General features: G+C 30.1%; 1 protein-coding gene across 1 annotated transcript in view; it reads right to left on the bottom strand.

The window, feature by feature from the left end:
* The window catches only part of LOC143042169 (putative ATP-dependent RNA helicase DDX41), a 45,312-nt gene that overhangs the window by 19,943 nt on the left and 12,449 nt on the right, over window positions 1-12,920 (bottom strand). The window contains exons 6-9 of the mRNA XM_076214439.1: window positions 3,655-3,864; window positions 2,467-2,620; window positions 1,278-1,414; window positions 707-869 (exon numbers count right to left, since the gene is read on the bottom strand). Coding sequence (XP_076070554.1) covers window positions 707-869; window positions 1,278-1,414; window positions 2,467-2,620; window positions 3,655-3,864 — 664 coding nt within the window. The remainder of the gene's footprint in view (window positions 1-706; window positions 870-1,277; window positions 1,415-2,466; window positions 2,621-3,654; window positions 3,865-12,920) is intronic.

The raw sequence follows: 12,920 nt of genomic DNA, 5'->3' as shown, positions 1-12,920 counted from the left end.
CCCAGTCTCAGCTGAAGTAGTTTCCGTCTTATTTTTACTTTTTGTCACAAATTGTGTGTAGTTAATGTAGACTCAAGTATCTAACAAAAAAATGTCTAAATTTAAACTGTTCTCTTATGACAATGTCCATGAAATGTGTTATGGTAGGAAAGGAGACATGAAACAAAGCTGAACTTTTCTAATCTTTCATGTATCTTATTCAAACAACTCCTAGAATTTAAGAGGCTGTCCAAGTAAATATCAGGCAAATCCTATGATAAGGGTGGCACAACGTAATTTTGTTCCCACTAAATTTTTGGTTCCAATGCAATGTTTATATCATACAAAGGATATATATGTCAAAGATATTTTTGAATCAACAGTGGATGGCTCAGAAAATGATTTTAAAGTTCACTAACAAGGCAACAAAATATTGTTCAAAATGAAGAGTTATCTCCCCTTTTCAATGAATTTCAGTGCTTTTTATGTATTTTTTTTCTCTTTATTTGTTGCAGTTAATAAAAAAAAATTTAACTTTAAGAAAGAATGAATTTGTGATATGAAATAGATGAAAAAATTTTGAAAACAAAATATGTCATGTGCCATCCACTGCCTGGTTTTTCCATGGACACCCTCTTAAATTATAAAAACAAAAAATAATTCAAAAATTTAAAATAACAAATGTTATCTATCCTTGACAAAAAATAGAGGAATGTCAATCTCAAACCTTAAAATAAGAGAAGATTGTTCTAACATCTTCCTCGAATCCTAAGTCAATCATTCTGTCAGCTTCATCCATCACTAAATATCTACACACATCTAACGTCATCATCTTCTTATCTAACATTAACATTAATCTACCAGGGGTCGCCACTACAATATGGACTCCTCTACAAATAAAGAAATCAACCATTAGCATTAATCTCCCCGGGATTACCACCATAATATCTTGTTCATTTTGGTTGGAAAATTTCAAAAGGAGGAAATGTTTGAAGTTTCTTTATCTTTTCCTCAAATGCAAGAAGGTTAAAAACATAAATATTATATGCAAGAATATTCTGAATGCAAATCTAGCCGTACCTTTTTTTTCAAAGCACAGGATGGTATCAACATTAAAACTTGACAAAAATTAAAATCCCTAAGTAAAGAAAGAAAATTTACAATAAAACATTTCATCACTAAGACAATATATATAATATATGGCGCCTTTTTATAATACTGAGTTGATCATTTATAGGAACTCCACCAATACACAAACCACACTTTAACTCTTAGACAATATATATAATATATGGCACCTTTTTATAATACTGAGTTGATCATTTATAGGAACTCCACCAATACACAAACCACACTTTAACTCTGGAAATCCCTCAGCTGATAAAGCTTTACAATAGTGACTGATCAATTCACTGGTCTGCTTGGCTAATTCTCTCTGTAATGGAAAACATATCATCAAATTACTGGGTAAACTGTATAAGTATAAGTCTATTTTGTTTTAATCTAATTATTAGATCTGCGTCATACATCTTCATTTGGAATGTACCGGTAGTCATTTCACAGTGTTCAAAATACAGCATATTTGTTTAGTCTTGGCCATTTCCCATAGACAAACTGTCATTACTAATTTCCCATAGACGAACTGTCATTACTAAGACATTGAATGTAAAACTGCTGCTGTTTATATTTTCCCATTTATTGTCAGTTCAATTTTAATTGATAGCTCACACTATTGTTTATCTAAATATGTATTCATTCTCATCAAGAATATATTTTTTTTATATAATAAAAATGTTATTATGGTTATAATGTTTTATTTAGGATATTATTTTTTATTCATAACAATAAATTCTTAATTTTCATATAAAATCAAAATAAAAACAAAGCAAAGAAAAGCACATTAAAAGCAAATGCTGTTGAAATGTATTTCATATCAGTAGTTAAAGTTCATGGTATTTGGTGTTTACAAAAAATCTTTGATTGGTTGATTGATGTTATAAGGAGGTAGACCTACATGTAGGTTAAGGGAAATAACTCTTAAATCATCAGTACGTTTGTGTCAACCATTTTCAAAAATATATTCTAAGCTTCTAGGTTACATAGATTATTTTCAATCTGTTTCAGGTAAATGCTTAAAATACATTGATGAACTGGACTTTTACAAACGCTTAACTGATCTAAAGAGTTATCTCCCTGAACCAAGGTCTACCCCCTTAAGCCACTTTCAACACTTCTGTGCCATTTCATCCTGAGAAAGATGAGACGAAAAATATTCATGGGACGGATGGACAGACTGACCGACGGACAGAGGTAAAACAGTATACCCCAACTTTTTTAAAGCAGGGGTATAATGATTTGTGAGGCTTATTAGACCTGGTTTTTTTTATTAATTCCTCACAAATAAGCTATTGGGAAAAAATACATTGCAGTAGATCTTTAATCAAAAAAATATATTTTCAGTGGTGTTTTTAAATTGAATGTACTTACTGAAGGACAAATAATCAATCCATATGGACCTTCACCATCTATAAATGGAAGTCTCTTTTCTTGTTCCAGTGAAAACATAATAATAGGCAGTATGAATACCATAGTTTTCCCTGACCCAGTGAAGGCAATACCAATCATATCTCTACCTAACAACCTGAAAACATAATAATAGACAGGATGAATACCATAGTTTTCCCTGACCCAGTAAAGGCATACCAATCATATCTCTACCTAACAACCTGAAATCATGATTGATTGCTTAAAGTAACAGGGTGTTACATTTAATCATCTTTGGTTCTATATTCTGCATTAGTGAAAACATGCAAAGAAAAGGCAAAAATAAACAGAATGTTGCGTCTCCATTGAACACAGAAATCTTAAATTTGACATTTTTAGATGTTTCAATAATACATGAATTATGTTATGGCAATAACATATCCTTTTTACAGAAAATTTGATTGACAGATTTTTGAAAAAAAAAGGTAATATAAACCAAATTACACAATATTATTTTTGTAATATTTACATACAACTATACATTTATACTTCTTTCTACAGAATATTCCATTTGCTTTATCTCCTAAAGTTAAAACTTACTTATATATTTTTTCCAATATTCATATGCAGTTCATCAAAGACATCAAAGTCTTTTTGCTTACAAAATTTTGCAAATATTCATTAGATTGCCCATTAACATACCTGTTACTTTAAGTGCTGAAAAGCAACAGATTGAACTGTGTGTACATGATGTACATTCTAGATATGTTTTGACTTCATGTGTCACTACATATTGGACTGTAACTACACTCTAGAAATGGTTCGACTATATGTGAAACTACAGATTTGACAATACTCATACTGCTGGAATACCTTGTATCTGTATAAGTGTAGGCTTAGGGGTCATCCATAATTGTCAACCATTTTCCAAAGTGTACAAACCGTACACTTGGGGGGAGGGGGGTTAAAAAATCAACATTTTTACTGTACGCTTTTTTTTTATTTCCAGAATTTTTTTCGTTTCCCCATTATTACAGCAATAAAGCCATTTATCATCTATGCGTTTGAAAATAATGTGAAATTGTACATTAACAAAACAACAAACTATAGATTATAGACAATACTCACACCTTGTATCTGTATAGGTGTAGGCTTAGTTGTGTGTAACTATACATTATTGACAATACTCACACTGCTGGAATGCCTTGTATCTGTATAGGTGTAGGCTTGGTAATACCTTTATGTTTCATGGCATTTAATATGGCCCTTGGAAATTTCATTTCTTTAAAGGATTTTATTGGAGGTGGCAGGTCCTCCCCTTCCACAAGAATGTGGTGTTTCTTCCTTAGTTCTTCATGTTTATGTTCAGATTTGTGCAAGATATATTTGGGAGGAGTCCAGCTGTCAATTAAAAATAAAATAAAAATATACCAATGAACTATTAGTCCAAAAAAAATAAACTAACATCTTTTTAATAAGTATATTTATACAAATATAATATTATACAGTGTGTTTCTATTATTTTTTTTATCTTCCTTCCAGATTATAATTAGATTTTAATACATTGTTTTATTAATCATAAGTAATAATATTTTTCATTGTAAAATGTAAAGAAATATTAGAGTTATCCCTCTTTATATAGGACATGTGACCTGACTCTTCTCCACATTTAATCATGTATATGTTAGTGTTCAGATAAATCATGTTCAATCAATATGATAGTTGTGTGAAAGAATAGATGAAAGTAATTATTTGTATGTCTATCTTTAAAATGATTTATATGTCTGTCTTTGAGTCGTTTGATAAGGTTAATTAAAGAATTTAAATTTGAATTTAAAAAAAAAAGGGAAATCCTCTACTTAATTTAACCAAAATAAAACTGACAAATAACAGAAGATGTGGAGTATATGTCCACTAGTCACAAAAGATATCTAATATCAACATAGACATCTGTAACAGAATGTCAGCAGAAAATATATAAATAACAGAAGATTTGGGGTATATGTCCACTAATCATAAAAGATATCTAATATCAACATAGACATCTGTAACAGAATGTTAGCAGATAATATATAAATAACAGAAGATGTGGGGTATATGTCCACTAGTCATAAAAGATATCTAATATCAACATAGACATCTGTAACAGAATGTTAGCAGATAATATATAAATAACAGAAGATTTGGGGTATATGTCCACTAATCATAAAAGATATCTAATATCAACATAGACATATGTAACAGAATGTCAGCAGGTAATATATAAATAACAGAAGATGTGGGGTATATGTCCACTAGTCACAAAAGATATCTAATATCAACATAGACATCTGTAACAGAATGTCAGCAGAAAATATATAAATAACAGAAGATTTGGGGTATATGTCCACTAATCATAAAAGATATCTAATATCAACATAGACATCTGTAACAGAATGTTAGCAGATAATATATAAATAACAGAAGATGTGGGGTATATGTCCACTAGTCATAAAAGATATCTAATATCAACATAGACATCTGTAACAGAATGTTAGCAGATAATATATAAATAACAGAAGATTTGGGGTATATGTCCACTAGTCACAAAAGATATCTAATATCAACATAGACATATGTAACAGAATGTCAGCAGGTAATATATAAATAACAGAAGATGTGGGGTATATGTCCACTAGTCACAAAAGATATCTAATATCAACATAGACATCTGTAACAGAATGTCAGCAGATAATATATAAATAACAGAAGATGTGGGGTATATGTCCACTAGTCATAAAAGATATCTAATATCAACATAGACATATGTAACAGAATGTCAGCAGATAATATATAAATAACAGAAGATGTGGGGTATATGTCCACTAGTCATAAAAGATATCTAATATCAACATAGACATATGCAACAGAATGTCAGCAGATAATATATAAATAACAGAAGATGTGGGGTATATGTCCACTAATCATAAAAGATATCTAATATCAACATAGACATATGCAACAGAATGTCAGCAGATACTATATAAATAACAGAAGATGTGGGGTATATGTCCACTAATCATAAAAGATATCTAATATCAACATAGACATCTGTAACAGAATGTCAGCAGATAATATATAAATAACAGAAGATGTGGGGTATATGTCCACTAATCATAAAAGATATCTAATATCAACATAGACATCTGTAACAGAATGTTAGCAGATAATATATAAATAACAGAAGATGTGGGGTATATGTCCACTAGTCATAAAAGATATCTAATATCAACATAGACATCTGTAACAGAATGTCAGCAGATAATATATAAATAACAGAAGATTTGGGTATATGTCCACTAGTCACAAAAGATATCTAATATCAACATAGACATATGTAACAGAATGTCAGCAGATAATATATAAATAACAGAAGATGTGGGGTATATGTCCACTAGTCACAAAAGATATCTAATATCAACATAGACATCTGTAACAGAATGTCAGCAGATAATATATAAATAACAGAAGATGTGGGGTATATGTCCACTAGTCATAAAAGATATCTAATATCAACATAGACATATGCAACAGAATGTCAGCAGATACTATATAAATAACAGAAGATGTGGGGTATATGTCCACTAATCATAAAAAATATCTAATATCAACATAGACATCTGTAACAGAATGTCAGCAGATAATATATAAATAACAGAAGATGTGGGGTATATGTCCACTAGTCACAAAAGATATCTAATATCAACATAGACATATGTAACAGAATGTCAGCAGATAATATATAAATAACAGAAGATGTGGGGTATATGTCCACTAGTCACAAAAGATATCTAATATCAACATAGACATCTGTAACAGAATGTCAGCAGATAATATATAAATAACAGAAGATGTGGGGTATATGTCCACTAGTCACAAAAGATATCTAATATCAACATAGACATATGTAACAGAATGTCAGCAGATAATATATAAATAACAGAAGATGTGGGGTATATGTCCACTAATCATAAAAGATATCTAATATCAACATAGACATATGTAACAGAATGTCAGCAGATAATATATAAATAACAGAAGATGTGGGGTATATGTCCACTAGTCACAAAAGATATCTAATATCAACATAGACATCTGTAACAGAATGTCAGCAGATAATATATAAATAACAGAAGATGTGGGGTATATGTCCACTAGTCATAAAAGATATCTCATATCAACATAGACATATGCAACAGAATGTCAGCAGATAATATATAAATAACAGAAGATGTGGGGTATATGTCCACTAATCATAAAAGATATCTAATATCAACATAGACATCTGTAACAGAATGTCAGCAGATAATATATAAATAACAGAAGATGTGGGGTATATGTCCACTAGTCACAAAAGATATCTAATATCAACATAGACATATGCAACAGAATGTCAGCAGATACTATATAAATAACAGAAGATGTGGGGTATATGTCCACTAATCATAAAAGATATCTAATATCAACATAGACATCTGTAACAGAATGTCAGCAGATAATATATAAATAACAGAAGATGTGGGGTATATGTCTACTAGTCACAAAAGATATCTAATATCAACATAGACATATGTAACAGAATGTCAGCAGATAATATATAAATAACAGAAGATGTGGGGTATATGTCCACTAGTCACAAAAGATATCTAATATCAACATAGACATCTGTAACAGAATGTCAGCAGATAATATATAAATAACAGAAGATGTGGGGTATATGTCCACTAGTCACAAAAGATATCTAATATCAACATAGACATCTGTAACAGAATGCAGAATGTCAGCAGATAATATATAAATAACAGAAGATGTGAGGTATATGTCCACTAATCATAAAAGATATCTAATATCAACATAGGCATCTGTAACAGAATGTCAGCAGATAATATATAAATAACAGAAGATGTGGGGTATATGTCCACTAATCATAAAAGATATCTAATATCAACATAGACATATGCAACAGAATGTCAGCAGATACTATATAAATAACAGAAGATGTGGGGTATATGTCCACTAGTCATAAAAGATATATAATATCAACATAGACATATGTAACAGAATGTCAGCAGATAATATATAAATAACAGAAGATTTGGGGTATATGTCCACTAGTCACAAAAGATATCTAATATCAACATAGACATCTGTAACAGAATGCAGAATGTCAGCAGATAATATATAAATAACAGAAGATGTGGGGTATATGTCCACTAATCATAAAAGATATCTAATATCAACATAGACATATGTAACAGAATGTCAGCAGATAATATATAAATAACAGAAGATGTGGGGTATATGTCCACTAGTCACAAAAGATATCTAATATCAACATAGACATATGTAACAGAATGTCAGCAGGTAATATATAAATAACAGAAGATGTGGGGTATATGTCCACTAGTCACAAAAGATATCTAATATCAACATAGACATCTGTAACAGAATGTCAGCAGATAATATATAAATAACAGAAGATGTGGGGTATATGTCCACTAGTCATAAAAGATATCTAATATCAACATAGACATATGCAACAGAATGTCAGCAGATAATATATAAATAACAGAAGATGTGGGGTATATGTCCACTAATCATAAAAGATATCTAATATCAACATAGACATATGCAACAGAATGTCAGCAGATACTATATAAATAACAGAAGATGTGGGGTATATGTCCACTAATCATAAAAGATATCTAATATCAACATAGACATCTGTAACAGAATGTCAGCAGATAATATATAAATAACAGAAGATGTGGGGTATATGTCCACTAATCATAAAAGATATCTAATATCAACATAGACATCTGTAACAGAATGTTAGCAGATAATATATAAATAACAGAAGATGTGGGGTATATGTCCACTAGTCATAAAAGATATCTAATATCAACATAGACATCTGTAACAGAATGTTAGCAGATAATATATAAATAACAGAAGATTTGGGGTATATGTCCACTAGTCACAAAAGATATCTAATATCAACATAGACATATGTAACAGAATGTCAGCAGATAATATATAAATAACAGAAGATGTGGGGTATATGTCCACTAGTCACAAAAGATATCTAATATCAACATAGACATCTGTAACAGAATGTCAGCAGATAATATATAAATAACAGAAGATGTGGGGTATATGTCCACTAGTCATAAAAGATATCTAATATCAACATAGACATATGCAACAGAATGTCAGCAGATAATATATAAATAACAGAAGATGTGGGGTATATGTCCACTAATCATAAAAGATATCTAATATCAACATAGACATATGCAACAGAATGTCAGCAGATACTATATAAATAACAGAAGATGTGGGGTATATGTCCACTAATCATAAAAGATATCTAATATCAACATAGACATCTGTAACAGAATGTCAGCAGATAATATATAAATAACAGAAGATGTGGGGTATATGTCCACTAGTCACAAAAGATATCTAATATCAACATAGACATATGTAACAGAATGTCAGCAGATAATATATAAATAACAGAAGATGTGGGGTATATGTCCACTAGTCACAAAAGATATCTAATATCAACATAGACATCTGTAACAGAATGTCAGCAGATAATATATAAATAACAGAAGATGTGGGGTATATGTCCACTAGTCATAAAAGATATCTAATATCAACATAGACATATGCAACAGAATGTCAGCAGATAATATATAAATAACAGAAGATGTGGGGTATATGTCCACTAATCATAAAAGATATCTAATATCAACATAGACATCTGTAACAGAATGTCAGCAGATAATATATAAATAACAGAAGATGTGGGGTATATGTCCACTAGTCACAAAAGATATCTAATATCAACATAGACATATGCAACAGAATGTCAGCAGATACTATATAAATAACAGAAGATGTGGGGTATATGTCCACTAATCATAAAAGATATCTAATATCAACATAGACATCTGTAACAGAATGTCAGCAGATAATATATAAATAACAGAAGATGTGGGGTATATGTCTACTAGTCACAAAAGATATCTAATATCAACATAGACATATGTAACAGAATGTCAGCAGATAATATATAAATAACAGAAGATGTGGGGTATATGTCCACTAGTCACAAAAGATATCTAATATCAACATAGACATCTGTAACAGAATGTCAGCAGATAATATATAAATAACAGAAGATGTGGGGTATATGTCCACTAGTCACAAAAGATATCTAATATCAACATAGACATCTGTAACAGAATGCAGAATGTCAGCAGATAATATATAAATAACAGAAGATGTGAGGTATATGTCCACTAATCATAAAAGATATCTAATATCAACATAGGCATCTGTAACAGAATGTCAGCAGATAATATATAAATAACAGAAGATGTGGGGTATATGTCCACTAATCATAAAAGATATCTAATATCAACATAGACATCTGTAACAGAATGTCAGCAGATAATATATAAATAACAGAAGGTAAATAACAGAAGATGTTGGGTATATGTCCACTAATCATAAAAGATATCTAATATCAACATAGACATATGCAACAGAATGTCAGCAGATACTATATAAATAACAGAAGATGTGGGGTATATGTCCACTAGTCATAAAAGATATATAATATCAACATAGACATATGTAACAGAATGTCAGCAGATAATATATAAATAACAGAAGATTTGGGGTATATGTCCACTAGTCACAAAAGATATCTAATATCAACATAGACATCTGTAACAGAATGCAGAATGTCAGCAGATAATATATAAATAACAGAAGATGTGGGGTATATGTCCACTAATCATAAAAGATATCTAATATCAACATAGGCATATGCAACAGAATGTCAGCAGATACTATATAAATAACAGAAGATGTGGGGTATATGTCCACTAGTCATAAAAGATATCTAATATCAACATAGACATATGTAACAGAATGTCAGCAGATAATATATAAATAACAGAAGATGTGGGGTATATGTCCACTAGTCACAAAAGATATCTAATATCAACATAGACATCTGTAACAGAATGTCAGCAGATAATATATAAATAACAGAAGATGTTGGGTATATGTCCACTAGTCACAAAAGATATCTAATATCAACATAGACATCTGTAATAGAATGTCAGCAGATAATATATAAATAACAGAAGATGTGGGGTATATGTCCACTAGTCACAAAAGATATCTAATATCAACATAGACATCTGTAACAGAATGTCAGCAGATAATATATAAATAACAGAAGATGTGGGGTATATGTCCACTAATCATAAAAGATATCTAATATCAACATAGACATCTGTAACAGAATGTCAGCAGATAATATATAAATAACAGAAGATGTGGGGTATATGTCCACTAATCATAAAAGATATCTAATATCAACATAGACATCTGTAACAGAATGTCAGCAGATAATATATAAATAACAGAAGATGTGGGGTATATGTCCACTAATCATAAAAGATATCTAATATCAACATAGACATATGCAACAGAATGTCAGCAGATAATATATAAATAACAGACGATGTGGGGTATATGTCCACTAATCATAAAAGATATCTAATATCAACATAGACATATGTAACAGAATGTTAGCAGATAATATATAAATAACAGAAGATGTGGGGTATATGTCCACTAATCATAAAAGATATCTAATATCAACATAGACATATGTAACAGAATGTCAGCAGATAATATATAAATAACAGAAGATGTGGGGTATATGTCCACTAGTCACAAAAGATATCTAATATCAACATAGACATCTGTAACAGAATGTCAGCAGATAATATATAAATAACAGAAGATGTGGGGTATATGTCCACTAGTCACAAAAGATATCTAATATCAACATAGACATCTGTAACAGAATGTCAGCAGATAATATATAAATAACAGAAGATGTGGGGTATATGTCCACTAATCATAAAAGATATCTAATATCAACATAGACATATGTAACAGAATGTCAGCAGATAATATATAAATAACAGAAGATGTGGGGTATATGTCCACTAGTCACAAAAGATATCTAATATCAACATAGACATCTGTAACAGAATGTCAGCAGATAATATATAAATAACAGAAGATGTGGGGTATATGTCCACTAGTCACAAAAGATATCTAATATCAACATAGACATATGCAACAGAATGTCAGCAGATACTATATAAATAACAGAAGATGTGTGGTATATGTCCAATAATCATAAAAGATATCTAATATCAACATAGACATCTGTAACAGAATGTCAGCAGATAATATATAAATAACAGAAGATGTGGGGTATATGTCCACTAGTCACAAAAGATATCTAATATCAACATAGACATCTGTAACAGAATGCAGAATGTCAGCAGATAATATATAAATAACAGAAGATGTGGGGTATATGTCCACTAATCATAAAAGATATCTAATATCAACATAGGCATCTGTAACAGAATGTCAGCAGATAATATATAAATAACAGAAGATGTGGGGTATATGTCCACTAATCATAAAAGATATCTAATATCAACATAGACATCTGTAACAGAATGTCAGAAGATAATATATAAATAAAAGAAGATGTGGGGTATATGTCCACTAATCATAAAAGATATCTAATATCAACATAGACATATGCAACAGAATGTCAGCAGATACTATATAAATAACAGAAGATGTGGGGTATATGTCCACTAGTCATAAAAGATATCTAATATCAACATAGACATATGTAACAGAATGTCAGCAGATAATATATAAATAACAGAAGATTTGGGGTATATGTCCACTAGTCACAAAAGATATCTAATATCAACATAGACATCTGTAACAGAATGCAGAATGTCAGCAGATAATATATAAATAACAGAAGATGTGGGGTATATGTCCACTAATCATAAAAGATATCTAATATCAACATAGGCATATGCAACAGAATGTCAACAGATACTATATAAATAACAGAAGATGTGGGGTATATGTCCACTAATCATAAAAGATATCTAATATCAACATAGACATCTGTAACAGAATGTCAGCAGATAATATATAAATAACAGAAGATGTGGGGTATATGTCCACTAATCATAAAAGATATCTAATATCAACATAGACATATGTAACAGAATGTCAGCAGATAATATATAAATAACAGAAGATGTGGGGTATATGTCCACTAATCATAAAAGATATCTAATATCAACATAGACATCTGTAACAGAATGTCAGCAGATAATATATAAATAACAGAAGATGTGGGGTATATGTCCACTAATCATAAAAGATATCTAATATCAACATAGACATATGCAACAGAATGTCAGCAGATAATATATAAATAACAGAAGATGTGGGGTATATGTCCACTAATCATAAAAGATATCTAATATCAACATAGA

Source organism: Mytilus galloprovincialis, chromosome 8 (genome assembly GCF_965363235.1).
Source record: "Mytilus galloprovincialis chromosome 8, xbMytGall1.hap1.1, whole genome shotgun sequence".
NCBI lineage: Eukaryota > Metazoa > Mollusca > Bivalvia > Mytilida > Mytilidae > Mytilus > Mytilus galloprovincialis.
The sequence above is the reverse complement of the archived record's forward strand: the minus strand, read 5'-3'. Positions and strand labels throughout refer to the sequence as shown.